This window comes from Theropithecus gelada, chromosome 11 (assembly GCF_003255815.1).
Source record: "Theropithecus gelada isolate Dixy chromosome 11, Tgel_1.0, whole genome shotgun sequence".
Lineage (NCBI taxonomy): Eukaryota > Metazoa > Chordata > Mammalia > Primates > Cercopithecidae > Theropithecus > Theropithecus gelada.
Genome location: NC_037679.1, coordinates 98,835,764 through 98,854,522, shown reverse-complemented (window position 1 = coordinate 98,854,522; position 18,759 = coordinate 98,835,764). Strand labels below are relative to the sequence as shown.

General features: G+C 45.3%; 1 protein-coding gene across 1 annotated transcript in view; it reads right to left on the bottom strand.

The window, feature by feature from the left end:
• Positions 1–18,759, bottom strand: part of ANO2 (anoctamin 2) — a 364,008-nt gene that overhangs the window by 249,245 nt on the left and 96,004 nt on the right. Inside the window, exons 4-6 of the mRNA XM_025401723.1 lie at positions 17,848–17,999; positions 15,842–15,896; positions 13,292–13,343 (exon numbers count right to left, since the gene is read on the bottom strand). Coding sequence (XP_025257508.1) covers positions 13,292–13,343; positions 15,842–15,896; positions 17,848–17,999 — 259 coding nt within the window. The remainder of the gene's footprint in view (positions 1–13,291; positions 13,344–15,841; positions 15,897–17,847; positions 18,000–18,759) is intronic.

The window sequence follows — 18,759 nt, the reverse complement described above, 5'->3', positions numbered from 1 at the left end:
AACATCTGCTGAAGCTACTTTGCTGGCAGTTTAAAGGATCAAATGATATAATGAGTGTTAAAGTGTTTCGAAAAACATACAACTGCAAGCATGCAAGGAGTTCTTATTACTTTGGTGACAGTAACACCTCATTTATCAGAGGCCTCTTATCTGGTTGTCTCAGCTCTCACAACAGAAAACCCAGAAACAAGAAACAAATAAATGAGCAGCTAAAATAGATTTCACAAAACCTACTTTCTAATGTGACGTCCCTTTACCACAGCAGAATCGTTCAGACCCTCCTGCCATGCATTTTACGCTCTCTTTACCCAAAATTCTAACGAGCTTGTTTTTTGTCTCCCACACAGAAAAGCAAACCTGAGACAGTAAAACTCAGGGAGGGAGGTTACCAGAGTCAAGGATTCAAGAAATCAGAGCGATGTGGTGCAAACAATCCTAATAATGCTTTGATAATCCTTGAGAGTACATGAAAATCATTATGTTCTTAATGATGATCTTGAATAATCCAGAAAAATTTTCATATGCCTTTATGTGGAGAATATATGTAGGCATGTTCTACATAAGCAAGCAGGAAATTGTGTGATAGATTTTAGAAAGATTTCTGTATAGAAAGATATTGCTGTAGACAGCAAGAGCTATACCCCTGACCATATTCCCCTTTCACTTTGGTTCAAGGTTAAATTTGCAGTTCAACTGTAGAAACTAGAGGACATTATGGTTTGAATATGTGTTCTATTTTCTTCCTCCTAGTTTTGACATTCTATTTTAATTTATTTTCTCTGGTTCTTATTTTTCAGTTTATTTTTATACCATGTTGTCTTACTGTTTTTCTTGTAAGCCACCCCAGAAATTTTGTGGAACAAGGCAGGAATATATCAATACATACTACTTGTATATAGGTTAAAGCTTTGCAAAAGTAGGCATTCAGTAAAAATGTATTGTCTCAAAGAACAAAGAGACATTACTAGATAAATGGGAGAATTTCTAAGTTGTTACTATCTTTAGTATCTTTTCTATTTTCTAATATTTAAATTGGGTACAATGGGAAAGGGAATAAAGCTTTGTCAGTTGGTTGCAAAAGAAATGACCATACAAAAGATAACCCCGAGAGTGAAGGATCAATGAAAACACCTACGATTCCAGCTCCAGTCCTGTTCTTTTTCTCTTTGTCTTTTTTTTTTTTTAATGAGGACACAATCTTCTGGAGAAATATAAGCTGATTCTAGTCACTCATGCTTCTCCTCCACCTCTTATAAGCCAGAAAGAAAGGCAATAAAATCTGAATTTATCCTGTGGCTCAGGCCTCCATATTATCTTGGGGCCTCATGGAATTATCACATTCCTCATTTTTTTTTTTTTTTTTTTGTTTATCTTCTAAATAAGATTGGTAAGTTGGCCAAAGAGCTTAGAGGGCACTTGGTCTTCATAGGCAGAAGTCAACCCACTGGAAATCAGGCCTTTGGTGTTCTCCTCTGCTGAGAAGCGGAGTTCAGTCACATGCCCCTTGTTACAAAGCTAGTAAGTCCTCAAGGGCTACTGTGAAGTTAACAGATTCTAAAGACTCAGCCTAACTCCACTCCTAGTCTGTAGCATCCCAAAGGTAGTGGAAATAGGATTAGAGCAAGGGTACCCAAGTTCTAGACTCAATTCTGACTCAAGATGCCACCCTGAGCAAGTCACGTATCCTCTTTGTGCCCATCTGTAATTGGAGATGATCACTCCTGACATACCTAATTTTCCTGGGAGCAATGATTTACGTTAATACTTAGACATACAGAGACATACACATGGGCATTAATTGCCTCCTCCCCTATGTTCCAACTGCACTCTGTACGTATCTCTATTATAGCACCTACCACACTGCCTCATCACAATCTGTTTCCACGTCTGTCTGCATGGCTAAACTAAGAGCCCCTCAAGGGTAGAAATTATGCTAAATTCAGCTTGGCATCCCTCCATTTCTCTAACATCATTTGACACACAGCAGGTGCTCATTAAATGTTTTTTGAATGTCAAAAAGGAAAGACAAAATTATAAATACAACTCAAAAACAACAACAAAATCCTGACATTTGACTTTGAGACATCACCAAAAAACCCTCAGATTCCCACACACACAATAAAAAACATCCGTGTTAAAGCCGAGGGCCTCTAGTCTCCAGTGGCCTTCCAATAACCTGGGGATTGTCCCCCAAAATAAACTTTTGTTTTTAGGACTTTCCGGTTTACAAAACAAACTAACAGCCACTTATTTCATCTTTACAAAAACTCTGCAAGATAGAGATTATAATCCCCATTTTACATAAAAGTAAGCTGAGATGCAGAGAGGTTATTTGTCCATGAACACACATAGTCAGAAACTGACCAGAAACTGCTGTGGGACTAGCAGGCTGGGCATTTTAAAATTAATCCACTCAATCAAATCAACTGAGTAGAATGTGCAAGACAGGCAGTGAGGTGCATTGGGGCATAAAAGATGACTCAGAAACATCTCAAGGACTCACTGCCTTAGTAGTCTAAGCCATGGGTATAGAAAACAAGCAAGCAAGAGATTCAGTTTGATAAGAGCTCCAAGGAAAGGGCTTCAAGGAAGAATCTGGAGGACAGTGATGTTTGATCTGGGGATAGGCATCACTGAGATTGGGGAAAAACACAGGCAGGACATTCAGGAAAAGGAAACGGCATGAGCAAAGATAGAGAAAATAGTGGTCACATTAACAGGAAGAGGAGTAGGAGAGACAGGAGAGAAGTGGACATGCTGATTTTGAGGTTCTGGTGAACATCTAAGTGGAAGTATCCATCCAGCAGTTGGAAATGCAGGGCTGCAACTGGTGAGAGAAACAGGAGCAAGAACAGATGGTTGCAAGTCATCTATATAGAGAAAATAGAGAGTGCAAAAGCCAAAGGAACTTGGAAGCTGACAACATCTAAAATGTGGAATAAGGAAGAAAAATCAAGGAAAATGTGACCCATGAGGGAGAAACAGAAGGACAGCAGTTGAGTAGGTCAACAGCACCTTCCAACAACTATCAGAAGATGGAGGTGCAGTAAAGGCTTGGAAGGATGCAGGAAGTTGTGGAAGATGAAGACTGAGAAGAAAAAAACATGAACTATGGGAGATGTGATGGTTAATACTGAGTGTCAACTTGATTGGATTGCAGGATGTGAAGTGTTAATCCTGGGTGTGTCTGTGAGGGTGTTGCCAAAGGAGATTAACATTTGAGTCAGACCCACCGTTAACCTGGGTGGGCACCATCTAATCAGCTGCCAGTGCGGCTACAATATAAAGCAGACAGAAAAACATGAAAAGGCTATACTGGCCTGCATCTTTCTCCTGTGCTGGACCCTTCCTGCCCTCAAACGTCAGACTCCAAGTTCTTCAGTTTTGGGACTCAGACTGGCTTTCCTTGCTCCTCAGCTCATGGGAGCTTGTGATCAAGTTAGTTAATACTATATATATATATATCCTATTAGTTCTGTCCCTCTAGAGAACACTAATACACATTTTCTACCAGGAGTGGTTCTAGAGGAACAGAATATTAAGGATGGAGTTCTTTCATTGGTTTTTGGGTTTCTGGAGTTGGCTGCTTAGCATGATTAGACCCCAAAATGCTAAGGACTCTACTTCCAATAGTATGGAGAACACTGATAGTCCTTGGCATGAGCTGTTTAGAGAGTTACGCAAAATAAATGCATTTGACACTCGTGATTCACTGCTCATGAGAGGCAAGGAGTTTAGAGACTCTATACATAATAGCTTTGACCATATGCAAGGAACCAAGGAACATAATGAAGCTGGTTGGTTGCTCCTAAGTTCAGTGGACCAAGTGATGAAAGAAAATGATGAACTCAGGGATTCTAACGCCCAACTTCAGAAGCAGATTCTGAGCATCAAATCTGCTAAGAGTGCCCTGAGTGACAGTTTTATCTCCTGTAGAGAAAGAGCTGAAATTGTGGAAAAATAGACACAAGCTCTTATCATGCGAGTGGCTGACCTGCAATGAAAGGTGCATTCACAGCCTCGCCAGGTGTCTACTGTTAAAGTGAGGGCATTGATTGCAAAAGAATGAGAGGCAACAGTGCCAGGCAAGAAAATGTTGATTCTCCTCAAGAGCCACCCCCAACACCCCTGTTTGCTTTTAGACCTATAAATAGACTAAAGCCCCAGTGGGCCCTTAGAGGTGAGGTTGACAGTATGACCCATGAGAAGTTGCACTACACTCAAAAATAACTGCTTGAGTTTTCTAATTTATATAAACAAAAATCTGGATAACAGGCATGGGAATGGATATTAAGGATATGGGATAATGGTGGAAGGAACACAGAGTGGGATCAGGCTGAATTTATTCATTAAGTAGGGACTCTGCATTTAATGTTGCAGCCCAGGGAGTTAAAAGGGATTCTAATAGTTTATTTGCTTGGTTAGCTGAAATATGGATTAAAACATGGCCCACTGTGGCAAGCTGAAAATGCCTGATCTCCCTCAGTCTAATGTAGAGGAAGAGATCCAAAGGGTTAGGGAGATTGGGATGATGGAGTGGATTAGTTACTTCAGACCTACTCATCGCAGCTGGGAAGTCCAGAAGATATACCCTTGACCAATGCCTTGTAAAATATATTTGTGAGGGCAGCACCTGCATCTTTGAAGGGCCCTGTAATTGCTCTTCTCTGTATGTCAGATCTAACAGTGGGAACCGCAGTCACTCAACACAAAATTTAAATACAATGGGAATAATTGGATCCGGAGGTGACAGGGGCCAAGTGGCAGCACTCAACCATCAAAGGCAAAGTGGGCGTAGCTACCATAGTGGACAGCAGAGACAAAGCAGCAATCAGAATAGTCTGACTCATGTAGAGCTCTGGCATTGGCTTATTAATCACAGTGTTCCTAGAACTGAAATTTATAGGAAGCCTACTGTATTCCTACTTAATTTATATAAGCAGAAAACTTCTAGGTCAAATGGACAAAAGACTAATTTGAATTATAAAAACAGAGAATCATGGCCCATCAATCAACTTCTGGAAGTACAGACCCAGAACCCCTTGACTGAAGGGGAGGTTGGGTCCCCTTGAGGAAGGACCCCACTATACTACTGAAAATTTATGCTGTTAATCTTTCTCTTATCCTTCCCCAAAGAGACCTCCAGCCTTTTATCAGAGTAACTGTGCATTGGGGTAACTGTGCACTGGGGAAAGGGATATGGTCAGATATTTCAGGGACTACTGGTCATTGGCTCTGAGCTGACGTTGATTCCAGGGGACCCAAAACGTCATTGTGATCCTCAAGTTAAAGTAAGGACTTATGGAGGTCAGATAATTAATGGAATTTTAGGTCAGGTCCGACTTACAGTGGGTCCAGTGGGTCCCCAGACTACTCCTGTAGTCATTTCCCCAGGGCCAGAATGCATAATTAGCACAGAAACACTTAGCCGCTGGCAGAACCCCCATATTGGCTCCCTGACTGGTAGGGTGAGGGCTGCTATGGTGGGAAAGGCCAAAAGGAAGCCATTAGAGCTGCCTCTACCTAGAAAAATAGTAAATCAAAAACAATATTGCATCCATGGAGGGTCTGCAGAGATTAGTGCCACCATCAAGGACTTGAAAGACACAGGGGTGGTGATTCCCACCACATCCCTCTTCAACTCTCCCATTTGGCCTGTGCAGAAGACAGACGGATCTTGGAGAATGACAGTGGATTACTATAAGCTTAACCAAGTGGTGACTTCAATTGCAGCTTCTGTACCAGATGTGGTTTCATTGCTTGAGTAAATTAACACATCTTCTGGTACCTGGTATGCAGCCATTGACTTGGCAAATGCCTTTTCCTCCATTCCTGTCCGTAAGGCCCACCAGAAGCAATTTGCCTTCAGCTGGCAAGGCCATTAATATACTTTTACTGTCCTACCTCAGGGGTATATAAACTCTCCAGCTTTGTGTCATAATCTTATGTGGAGAGACCTTGATCACTTTTTGCTTCCACAAGATATCACACTGGTCCATTACATTGATGACATTAAGCTGACTGGATCCAGTGAGCAAGAAGCAGCAAACACACCGGACTTATTGGTGAGACATTTGCATGCCAGGGGACAGGAAATAAATCTGACTAAAAATCAGGGACCTTCTACCTCAGTAAAATTTCTAGGAGTCCAGTGGTATGGAGTCTGCCAAGATATTCCTTCTAAGGTGAAGGATTGGCTGCTGCATTTAGCCCCTTTTACAACCAAGAAAGAGGCACAACATGTAGTGGGACTATTTGGATTTTGGAGGCAGCACATTCATTTGGACATGTTACTCCAGCCCATTTATCAAGTGACATGAAAGGCTGCCAGTTTTGAGTGGGGTCCAGAATAGGAGAAGGCTCTGCAATAGGTCCAGGCTGCTGTGCAAGCTGCTCTGTCACTTAGGCCACAGGACCCAGCAGATCCAATGGTGCTTGAGGTGTCAGTCACAGATAGGGATGCTGTTTGGAGCCTTTGGCAGGTGAATCACAGCGCAGGCCTCTAGGATATTGGAGCAAGGCCCTGCCACCTTCTGCAGATAACTGCTCTCCTTTTGAAAGACAGCTCTTGGCCTGTTACAGGGCTTTGATGGAAACTGAACACTTGACTATGGGTCATAAAGTCACCATGGCACCTGAACTGCCAATCATGAACTGGGTGCTTTCTGACCCATCTAACCATAAAGTGGGTCATGCACAGCAGCATTCCATCATCAAATGGAAGTGGTATATACGTGATTGGGCTCAAGTAGGTCCTGATCGCACAAGTAAGTTACATGAGGAAGTGGCTCAAATGCTCATGGTCTCCACTCCCGCCACCCTGTCTTCTCTTCCCCAGTCTACACCAATGGCCTCATGGAGAGCTCCCCATGATCACTTGACAGAAGAAGAGAAGACTCGGGCCTGATTCGCAGATGGTTCTGCACAATATGCAGGCACCACCCAAAAGTGGACAGCTGCAGCACTACAGCCCCTTTCTAGGATATCCCTGAAGGACAGCAGTGAAGGGAAATCTTCCCAGTGGGCACTTCGAGTAGTGCATCTGGTTGTGCACGTTGCATGCAAGGAGAAATGGCCAGATGTGCAATTATATACTGATTTATGGGCTGCAGCCAATGGTTTGGCTGGATGGTCAGGGACTTGGAAGAAGCAGGATTGGAAAATTGGTGACAAAGAAATTTGGGGAAGAGGTATGTGGGTGGGCCTCTCTGAATGGTCAAAAACTGTGAAGATATTTGTATCCCATGTGAGGGTTCACCAGCGGGTGACCTCAGCAGTGGAGTGGATAGGATGACCTATTCTGTGCAGGACACCACTCAGCCTCTTTCCCCAGCCACCCCATCATTGCTCAATGGGCCCATGAACCAAGTGGCCATGGTGGCAGGGATGGAGGTTACACATGGGCTTAGCAACATGGACTTCCACTCACCAAGGCTGACCTGGCTACACTGCTGAGTTCCCAATTTGCCAGCAGCAGAGACCAACACTGAGCCCTAAATATGGCACCATTCCTGGGGGTGATCAACCAGCTACATGATGGCACGTTGATTATTTTGGACCTCTTGCATCATGGAAAGGGCAGAGGTTTGTCCTCACTGGAATAGACACTTACTCAGGATATGGGTTTTCCTATCCTGCACACAATGCTTCTGCCAAGACTACTGTATTAGTCCATTTACATACTGCTGATAAAGACATACCTGAGACTGGGAAGAAAAAGAGGTTTAATTAGACTTACAGTTCCACGTGGTTGGGGAGGCCTCAGAATCATGGAGGGTGGGCCGGGCACGGTGGCTCAAGCCTGTAATCCCAGCACTTTGGGAGGCCGAGGCAGGTGGATCACGAGGTCAGGAGATCGAGACCATCCTGGCTAACATGGTGAAACCCCGTCTCTACTAAAAATACAAAAAACTAGCCGGGCGTGGTGGCGGGCGCCTGTAGTCCCAGCTACTCGGAGGCTGAGGCAGGAGAATGGCGTGAACCTGGGAGGTGGAGCTTGCAGTGAGCCGAGATCGCGCCACTGCACTCCAGCCTGGGTGACACAGCACGAGACTCCGTCTCAAAAAAAAAAAAAAAAAGAATCATGGAGGGTGGCACTTCTTACATGGCAGTGGCAAGAGAGAAAGAGGAAGAAACAAAAGCAGAAGCCCCTGATAAACCCATCAGATCTGATGAGACTTAGTCACTATCACGAGAATAGCATGCGGAAGAACAGCCCCCATGATTCAATTACCCACCCTGGGTACCTCCCACAATACATGGGAATTCTGGGAGATACAATTCAAGTTGAGATTTGCAGGGGGACACAGCCAAACCATATCATTCCACCCCTGGCCCCTCCAAATCTCATGTCCTCACATTTCAAAATCAATCATGCCTTCCCAACAGTCCTCCAAAGTCTTAACTCATTTCAGCATTAGCCCAAAAGTCCACAGTCCAAAGTCTCATCTGAGACAAGGCAAGTCCCTTCCGCCTACGAGCCTGTAAAAATCAAAAGCACGCTAGTTACTTCCAAGATACAATGGGGGTATAGCTATTAGGTAAATACAGCCATTCCACATGGGAGAAATTGGCCAAAACAAAGGGGTTGCAGGGCCCATGCAAATCCGAAATCAAGCAGGGCAGTAAAATTTTAAAGCTCCAAAATGATCTCCTTTGACTCTGGGTCACACTGATGCAAGAGGTTGGTTCCCATGGTCTTAGGCAGTTACACCCCTGTGGCTTCGCAGGGTGCAGCCTCCCTCCTGGCTGCTTTCATGGACTGGCATTGAGTGTCTGCAGCTTTTCCAGGCACACAGTGTAAGCTGTCAGTGGATCTACCATTCTGGGTTCTGGAGGAGGGTGGCCCTCTTCTCATAGCTCCACTAGGCAGTGCCCCAGGAGGGACTCTGTGTAGGGGCTTCAACCCCACATTTCCCCTCCACACTGCCCTAGCAGAGGTTCTCCATGAGGGCCCCACCCCTGCAGCAAACTTTTGCCTGCACATCCAGGCACTTCCATACATCTTCTGAAATCCAGGCAGAGGTTCCCAAACCTCAATTCTTGACTTCTGTGCACCCACAGGCTCAACACCACATGGAAGCTGCCAAGGTTTGGGGTTTCCACCCTCTGAAGCCACAGCCTGAGCTGTATATTGGCCCCTTTCAGCCACAGCTGGAGTGGCTGGAACACAGGGCACCAAGTCCCTAGGCTGCACACAGTACAGGGACCCTGGGCCCAGCCCATGAAACCATTTTTTCCTCCTGAGCCTCTGGGTCTGTGATGGGAGAAGCTGCCGTGAAGGTCCCTGACATGGCCTGGAGACATTTTCCCCATGGTCTTGGTGATTAACATTAGGCTCCTTGCTACTTATGCAAATTTCTGTAGCCAGTTTGAATTTGTCCCCAGAAAAATGGGTTTTTCTTTTCTATCATATAGTCAGGCTGCAAATTTTCCAAACTTTTATGTTCTGCTTCCCTTATAAAACTGAACGCTTTTGGCCGGGCGCGGTGGCTCAAGCCTGTAATCCCAGCACTTTGGGAGGCCGAGACGGGTGGATCACGAGGTCAGGAGATCGAGACCATCCTGGTGAACACAGTGAAACCCCGTCTCTACTAAAAAACTACAAAAAACAAGCCGGGCGAGGTGGCGGGCGCCTGTGGTCCCAGCTACTCGGGAGGCTGAGGCAGGAGAATGGCGTGAACCCAGGAGGCGGAGCTTGCAGTGAGCTGAGATCCGGCCACTGCACTCCAGCCTGGGCGACAGGGCAAGACTCCGTCTCAAAAAAAAAAAAAAAAAAAAAAAACTGAACGCTTTTAACAGCACCCAAGTCACTTCTTGAATGCTTTGCTGCTTAGAAATTTCTTCTGCCAGATACCCTAAATCATCTTTGTCAAGTTCATAGTTCTACAAATATCTAGGGCAGGGGCAAAATGCCACCAGTCTCTTCGCTAAAACATAACAAGAGTCACCTTCACACCAGTTCCCAGCAAGTTCCCCACCTCCATCTGAGACCACCGCAGCCTGGACCTTATTGTCCATATTGTTATCAGCATTTTGAGCAAAGCCATTCAACAAGTCTCTAGGAAGTTCCAAACTTTCCCACATTTTCCTGTCTTCTTCTGAACCCTCCAAACTATTCCAACCTCTGCCTATTACCCAGTTCCAATGTTGCGTCCACATTTTTCGGGTATCTTTTCAGCAACGCCCCACTCTATTGGTACCAATTTACTGTAATAAGCATTACATGGGGAGCTCCCCACAAGGCCATTGGTGTAGACTGGGAAAGTAATGCTGCTGATAAAGATATACCCGAGACTGGGAAGAAAAAGGACTTACAGTTCCACATGGCTGGGAGGCCTCAGAATCATGGTGGGAGGTGAAAGGCTCTTCTTACATGGTGACAGCAAGCGAGAATGAGGAAGAAGCAAAAGTGGAAACCCCTGATAAACCCATCAGATCTCGTGAGACTTATTCACTATCACAAGACTAGCACAAGAAAGAACAGCCCCCATGATTGAATTACCTCCCCCTGGGTGCCTCCCACAACACGTGGGAATTCTGGGAGATACAATTCAAGTTGAGATTTGGCGAGGGGACACAGTCAAACCATATCAACTACCATCCGTGGACTCACAGAATATCTTATCCACCATCATGGTATTCCACACAGCATTGCCTCTGACCAAGGCACTCACTTTACAGCTAAAGAAGTGTGGCAGTGGACTCATGCTCATGGAATTTACTGGTCTTACCATGTTCCCCATCATCCTGAAGCAGCTGGATTGACAGAACGGTGGAATGGCCTTTTGAAGTCACAATTACAACACTAACTAGGTGACAATACTTTGCTGGACTGGGACAAAGTTCCCCAGAAGGCCATGTGTGCTCTGAATCAGCATCCAATAAACGGTACTGTTTCTCCCATAGCCAGGATTCACAGGTCCAGGAATCAAGGCACTGAAGTGGAAGTTGCACCACTCACCATCACCCCTAGTGATCCACTAGCAAAATTTCTGCTTCCTGTTCCCACAGCATTATGTTCCGCTGGCCTAGACATCTTAGTTTCAGAGGGAGGAATGATGTCACCAGGAAACACAACAATTCCATTAAACTAGAAGTTAAGATTGCCACCTGGCCACTTCGGGCTCCTCCTACCTTTAAGGTGACACGCTAAGGAGGGAATTACAGTGTTGGCTGGGGTGACTGACCCAGACTATCATGATGAAATCAGTCTACTACTGCACAACAGACGTAAGGAACAGTACGCATGGAAGACAGGAGATCCATTAGGGCGTTTCTTAGTATTACCATGCCCTGTGATTAAGGTCAATGGGAAACAACAACAGCCCAATCCAGGCAGGACTGCAAATGGCCCAGGCCCCTCAGGAACGGTTTGGGTCACTCCACCAGGAAAAAAACCATGACCTGCTGAGGTGCTTGCTGAAGGCAAAGGGAATACAGAATGTTTAGTAGAAGAAGGTACTCATCAATACCAGCTATGACCACATGACCAGCTTCAGAAACGAGGACTGTAATTGTCATGAGTATTTCCTCCTTCTTTTGCTAACAACATGTTTGTGCATGTATACACTTGCACTAAGAAATAACTTCATTTCCTTTTTCCTTTATCAAGTGACATAAGATTTACTGACCTCATATCAGCATTTGGGTAGTGTTAATTTCATGTAATAGTATTTGGATTGGGGATTGGTGTATTTCCGGTTGTATGAATGATAGCTGTATTATGTTAGGCGTAATCATGACCTTATTATTGCCTTTATTTGAAGATTATGTATGATCTCAGGAGATGTGTATGGGTTCAGGTTGACAATGGGTGGACTTGTGATGGTTAATACTGAGTATCAACTTGATTGGATGGAAGGATGCAAAGTATTGGTCCTGGGTGTGTCTGTGAGGGTGTTGCCAAAGGAGATTAACATTTGAGTCGGGGGCTAATGCTTAATAAATATATAAATTTTATATATATATAATATATATATTTTATATCTATGTAATATATTTTATATATATATATTTTATATATATATAACATTTCTCTGTTTTTTAGGCTAATTCCCTCACCCACTTACTCAGCCTCGCCTCATCAGCACCGTGTTCCGGACAAATAACATAACATGGAAGGGCTGAGTTTAAAAAGTGCATTGTTATTTGGAATCTTGTAGCAAGATGAATATATCAAAGCAAACGTAAGCAAACATAATTGCCCTGTTGAGAGGTTAAGCACTATTCTAAAAAGACTATCGTGGCATAACACCCATTCAGATTCCTTCTCCAGCACTGTGCCCTGGGTACCCAGACACACTCTCAAGCCCCACAACACGCTCTCAAATACTAGCTAGCTAACATCATCATTATCGTTGTCATTCCTGAGCCTGATCACCTCCTCTATTCAGTAGACAGGACTCCAAATGACTTTGAACTCTTTTCAACCTAAAACTGCCTCAAAAGCCAAAGATTTGCCATCCCAAAGCGCATTCTGAAGGCGGCTCTCCCAAAGCTGTCAGAAGCCGCTTGGAGATGGCAGCACCTTGGGAACAAGGGTTCAACATGCAAGAATGACTCCTGTGCAGAAGTGTTTGTGTGTGACGTTTTGGCACATTTCTCCAAAAAGCAGTCTCGGGGGTTACGGGCACAGCTCACATTGTACCTGGGCCGTCACAGATGTCTTCCACACAATCCGTCACGATCTGGACGGCCTGCCTTATACTGCCTGCCTTATACTTGGTCCCAAATGCGTCCAAGACAATTACCCTAATATTTAAGAAACAAACCACAGGGCAAACAGATTCAGCCAGATACGGTGAGAAGAATGCTGAGGCTCACTCAGACTTAGCCATCGCGTGCTGTGTGGGCTTAGGCCAGTTATGCACCCTCTCTGGCGGTTCATCTCTTCTCACATAATATGAGGAGGTTGGACTAAAGGACCTCTAAGATGCTTTTCTTGGGCTATTAAAAACTATTTGAAATGTTGAAAAACAGAGGAGCCGCAGAATTATCCGGATACAGTGGCAGGTGTGGACGGTACGGGGAAAAGAGAAAGAGAAAGCCGGGAGACCTGGGATGAAGGCCTGGGAGAAGCTACAACAGCCTGGGAGCAGCCCCACTGAGAAACGGGACCCCCACTGCTCCTGGGGCCAAGGCAGGCTTCTCAGCCTAAGCTAAGCAGCCTCTCTGTGGGGGGCATTTGTTTGCTTTGTTCTTTGCTGCCCACCAAGGCAGCTGTTGAAAGCACAGGGCAGGAGCCGCCTCAGCGCCCGTCAGCACCCTGCCCGCGGGCTGGGGTCCTTACCCATCGTGTTGTTGGCTCGGGAGCAGGCTGTGCGCTTCAGGATCTCATGCACCTAAAAGGGGACGACAGCAGAGCTGTGAGCGCCTCGTTCCCCCCGCCCTCCACCGTGCGTCACCCTCATCACTGCCTTGCAGGGGCGGGAGACACCCAGGCCCGTTTGCAGCGAGGGCTAAGCCAAGCAGGTGCCTGGCTCATGGGCGGCACGTCAACCCCACTCAGACTTGAGGACTTTGAGGAAACAAGGGATGTAATCCCCCTGCACACACATCCCCCGCCCCTTCGCCCCACCCTGAGAAAAACAAATGAATAAAAGGCTAGAAATGGACTGCAGTTACAGGAGGTAAGGAAAACAGAGGAGCCCACCCCGGACCACATAGCCTGGCTCTGTGGGGTGGGGGACGGTGTCTGCCGCCCACGTCGGGGAACCTCGGGAAAGGCGGGGTTCTGTCTGGTGGGTCCCGGGGAGGGGCAGGCCCCCTCCCCCAGCCTGGAGCCCGGCTGACGGGGAGAACCAGTGGGGTAGCAGAGAGCTCCGGACGTGGGTGCAGATGGTCCTGAGCAAACGTCCGGAGGGTCAGCTTGCGTCTGTAATGGGGCCATCTAGCGGAGCTGCTCGGGAGGCCAGCCAGGCCGTGCACACTCTGCAACAGCAAAGGAGCTACCTCTATGTTGGTGACTGATGTCTTTATTTCGTGGTTTTTTCCTGGGTCCTCATCCTGCCTCCCTGATCAGAGCATATCATACACTTCCTTGAAGATTCATGTCTTACAGCACAGTCCTAGGCACACAGCAGCTGCCCACTCAGTGGCTTTGCCTGCCTGAAGCCCTACGTGCCCAAAACAGCCTACAGAATCCTCTGGCCTATGGGACCTGCAGGGGACTCTGTTTCTTACATGGGAGGAAAGGGGTGCTTCCCACAAAAGAATCAGGGAGGGACAAGCCTATGCCAGTCTATAAAGAGATGCCCAGCAATGAAGTCTGCTTGCAACAAAAAGCTGAGGTGCTCAGACACCCACAAAGAAGCAGGCATAGGGGAGACATCCACAGATGAGGGTGAGGTCCTCTAGCCAAAGTCCAGGGCAGAATAGATCTCAGGACAAAACTCAAGGCTCTTTTCCCCTGTTCTCAGTGTGTGGCGGACTGAGGAAAGGAAGATGCTTCCAGAAGGAGAGATTAATGCTAGAAGATGTGTTATTCCATCGTTATTTACATTCCCATATTCCAGCCACAGCCTAAAGGGAGTGGTAAGTAAATAACTATGGGGTCCAAGAGTGTTTAATTCTTCTCCTAATATAGTGCAGTAATTCAACAGCAATAATAATTAGGAACAGCATTTATACAGCATTGAATTATTTTACGAGCACTTTGCAATTATCGAGTAATCTCCGCAACACCTTATAACTCCCCCACAGTCGTGGGACCCAAGCCACAGTGAGATATCATTGGCTACTAATAGCATCAACCAAGAAAATGGGACGTTAATGCCTTTTTCCATTGGAAGAAAAAAGAAATCACATGCCCATTTTAACTCTGCCTAAGACACTAGGCTAAGGGAGCTGAGATTTCCTTGCCCATCCTGCAAGTAAGAGTTAATGCCATGTTTGCAGTGTGCCTGGGAAATCTCCTAGCCTCCTCTAATCACCTGTCCCTTCTTATTCCTATATTTTCTTACCACCCCTTCTAGGTATCTAACCCTTATTCCTCCTGTGGAAACTTCAGTTCTTTGGTAAGGATCAATGGAAACGCACTTCATACTTCCCATGGGGGCATGTGTAAGTTTCTGGCATTCCTTGGGCCCCTCTTTCTGTCTTGTGCCCATAGGCTACGTGACCTCTAGGGTGATAGAGAATAAACTGATCGGTGAATGAAGATGTTCTACAGCTCATGCAGGGGCCACAGAAACACAGGCCATATGCAGATTTTTATTAAAATCCATCATCCTACAAAATTCAAACACTTGACATAAAGGCAAAACGACTATGGAAGAAGAGCTATGGTCACGAGCGTTGGCTTTCTAGTGAATGGGCTGGTGATATTATTCTTGGGCAAATGGGTTAACTAGCATTCCATGTTATAAAAATTCACATGACTCTGTCATGAGGGTTGAAAGAAGGGAAAATGCATAAACAAACACAGTGGTCCAACCATCAGAAGGACTAGTTCTAGTCCTTGTTCTGACACTAACGATCTATATAATTTTTTTTTCAATGCATTGCTTCTTAGAGCCTCAGTTTCCTCTATGTAAATCAAGGGGTTCACCTAACTAACCCCCACAGCAACTATGACCTTCCCTGGTTTTTTTCCCTAAGCAGAACTTTAATGGAGAACCCATAAAGAGAAGATGACGCTCCCCTTAAACCACAAGTGAGGGCAGCTATTTGCTGTTTCTTCTGGGGAATGGGGAAGCTCTTGCATACTTTTCTCAGTTGCTGGGCAACTCCAAGCAAATAACTGTGTGAGGTGGCAGGGAGGGTAAGAGAATATCCTGCCAACTAGGGACTCAGCTCTTTCCCCATCCTCTTTCCTAACACAGTACATCTATTTACTTACAATGCGGCTGCGGGTGGCATTATCAAAGAAGGTGTCCTTTTCCTGGATGTTGTACCTGGAGACACCAAGAGAGCAGATGGCAAATTCACTTCTTGCCCTGAGACCACTGCCACCCCAGGCCCACAGCAAATCTTTAGAAAGCAATATAGCAAGACTTATGAGGTGCACACACACACAATGTTTATGCCCTTCTTGACTCAGTAATTCTAAAAACTCATCCTAGAAATTTCTCTTAGGGAAGAAATTCAACACACAGAAAGAAAAATAACATAAATAAAAAATGCCTATTGAAAAGGTACTTATAATAAAGATTATAACAATAAGATGCAATCCCAAAATCTATAGGATAGGGTATCATGCAGTCATCGAAATTTATAATTATGAAAACTTTGTGTATAGAAAAAGATTATACCATGTTAGAAAAATATATGATGATAAGGTTCCAAATGGAAAGTATGTAGAAAAGATACTGGTACATGAACAAAGACAGTAAAAACTACAAAACAAAAAGAGTATCATTTCAGGGTGTTGGATTATCACTCTGATTCTTCAAAATTTCATTTAATGTCACTGTCATCTCATCCATTAGAAAAATCTTAATCATGCAAGGGCTGTGTCTGTTTTTAACTTCATACACTGAGCTTTCACTCAGAAAATAGCACATGGGGTGTGTTTGTAATGCTGAGGAAGCTGTGCTAGAGGATGCAGCGATGAAGGAAGGAAATATGCTCCCAGCACCCCAGGAGCTCCAATCACTGAAATGTACATTTCTCTAAGTAACTGACACAGAGTAGAACATGGGAACATGCAGACCATTGCTATGAAAGTTCAGAGGGTGAAGCGCATGCTTCTGGTTGGGAAGAGCAGAATATCCTTCAAAAGGAAGGTGTTGATGAACCAGTCTTGAAGGACAACAGAAGTAAAACAAACGGAGGTGCCTAGGAGGTTACCATTCAGATGCCAGCACCAGCATAAATGAAGGCCCAGGGAAGGGGACGCAGGGAAGCACCACAGGACATAGAAAGAGCAGCAAGCCACCAGTCACCATGCAAGGCCCAGCTTAGCCACTTTGGGCGGTGTGACCCTGGACAGACTTAGACTTTGGTGTCTATAATAGAAGATAGTTAGATCTGGCCGGCCACCTCACAAGGGGGCATGAGTACTCAATGAGAGGGTAAATATATGCAAATGAAACAACATATGCATGTGTGTAGGATAATAGCGAACACAGCAAAGATGGATAGATGGTCTCTCATGGACAATAGAAACACTGCTCCACAACTTCCACCTCCTAAAATGAGAAGGTCCTTCTTTCTGTCCTCTCTGCCCTTCCATGCCCCAGCCTTTCCCTCTCTCGCTACATTTTCTCGTCACCCTTGATAGTTGTTTATTTTCTCATTAGCTCCTAGAGCAAAGTTGATACTTGACAGCTGCATCTCCCACTTCCCAGCTGTGGCTCCCCCTTCCAAATGTTTCCCAAGTGACTATCTCTGTGAAGAGCTTTTATTCAGTCTTCCTAGGCAGGTTGCAGGGACAGGGGAAGACCCCTGAGAGTCAATGAATGTACAAGTAGGCAGCTGGAATCCAGAAACCCAGAGCCTTCATCCACCTTCTCTCCGGTTTATCATATCCTGTTGAAACCCTATTAGACTGGCAATTGGGAAGAAGGTTTTCCTGCAGAAGATACACAGGTGTCCGACCACTTTCTCACAGAGTTCCAAAGTTTATTGTTGGCTGCTCCCTGGTTTGCCCATCACCCTGCAAAATGGTCAAACGGCGGATTTCCTGCTAGACAAGCACCCTCAGCTGTTTGGGATAATCTCACATGGGGAGGGGGTTCACAAAGCAGGCACAGGGACAATGTCACCGTGAGAACATGCTTCCTATTCTCTCTCCCAGGCATTGGGGCACCCACTTTGGGAGCCCCAGGGCTGAGTCATGGAAGAGCGTTCAATTTTCCTTCCCATCCCTTCCCACATCCCTGCTCCAGCAGCTTCAATACTCACAGGTACATCTTCTCCCTGGAGAATGGGTAGGACAGGTTTTTCATCTTGTTGTTGCTGTGTTCTGGAACTCGGGGCTGCAGGGGCGAGCTCAGCTTCTGCAGAGCTGCGCTGAACTTCTTTGCAATGCTGCCTCCTGCTTTGATCTCGTACATCTATGAAAGGAAGAGCCACAGGTCTGAAAAGGGGGCCAGTTCCAGCAGAGAGGAATAGATTCACAAAAAAAAAGCTGCATGGACACAGATTCCTAGAGGTGAACATTGGAGAGAGGAAGAGCCTTGGAGAAACAAGAAGGAGGGCCTTCCCCTTTTCCCCAACGCTTTCGCAAGGACCTGCACTCTGGACTCCTCTCAATCCTTTGAGCTCATGGAGGTGAGCAGTGCAGAGGAATTAAGTGAGGAGTCCAGACTTTCTATATGACTCGATATCATCTTAGAGAAACTACACACCTACTATGTGACCCTACTAGGTGCTTGACACAAATTAGCTCCAATGCTTATAGCAACGCTGCTGGGTAATACTATTTCCATATTATGATGAGACAATTAAGGCTCAGAGAGGTGAGGCAAATTAACAAAGGCCACATAGATAGGAACTGGGTGACAGAGCTTGGATTTAACTCGTGTCAACCTAATCCAAAGTCTATACTCTAAAACCGAGCCACGCTTCTATGTGATCATGCAGCATCACATTCTTTGTGTTTTTCTTAGGAAATATCTGTGTTTAAATGAGTTTGCTTTCAAAGTATTGAACATTTAATGAGTACCTGCCTTGAGTAAGGCATAGATTTAATACCAAGGTAAATGTTAATATTCATAGTGCATACAGTTTTTTTATAATGCATAGCATGCTTTGCATACATTATAGCTTTGGATCTTTATAATTTGTAAATGGAGTCATTGAGACACAAAGGTT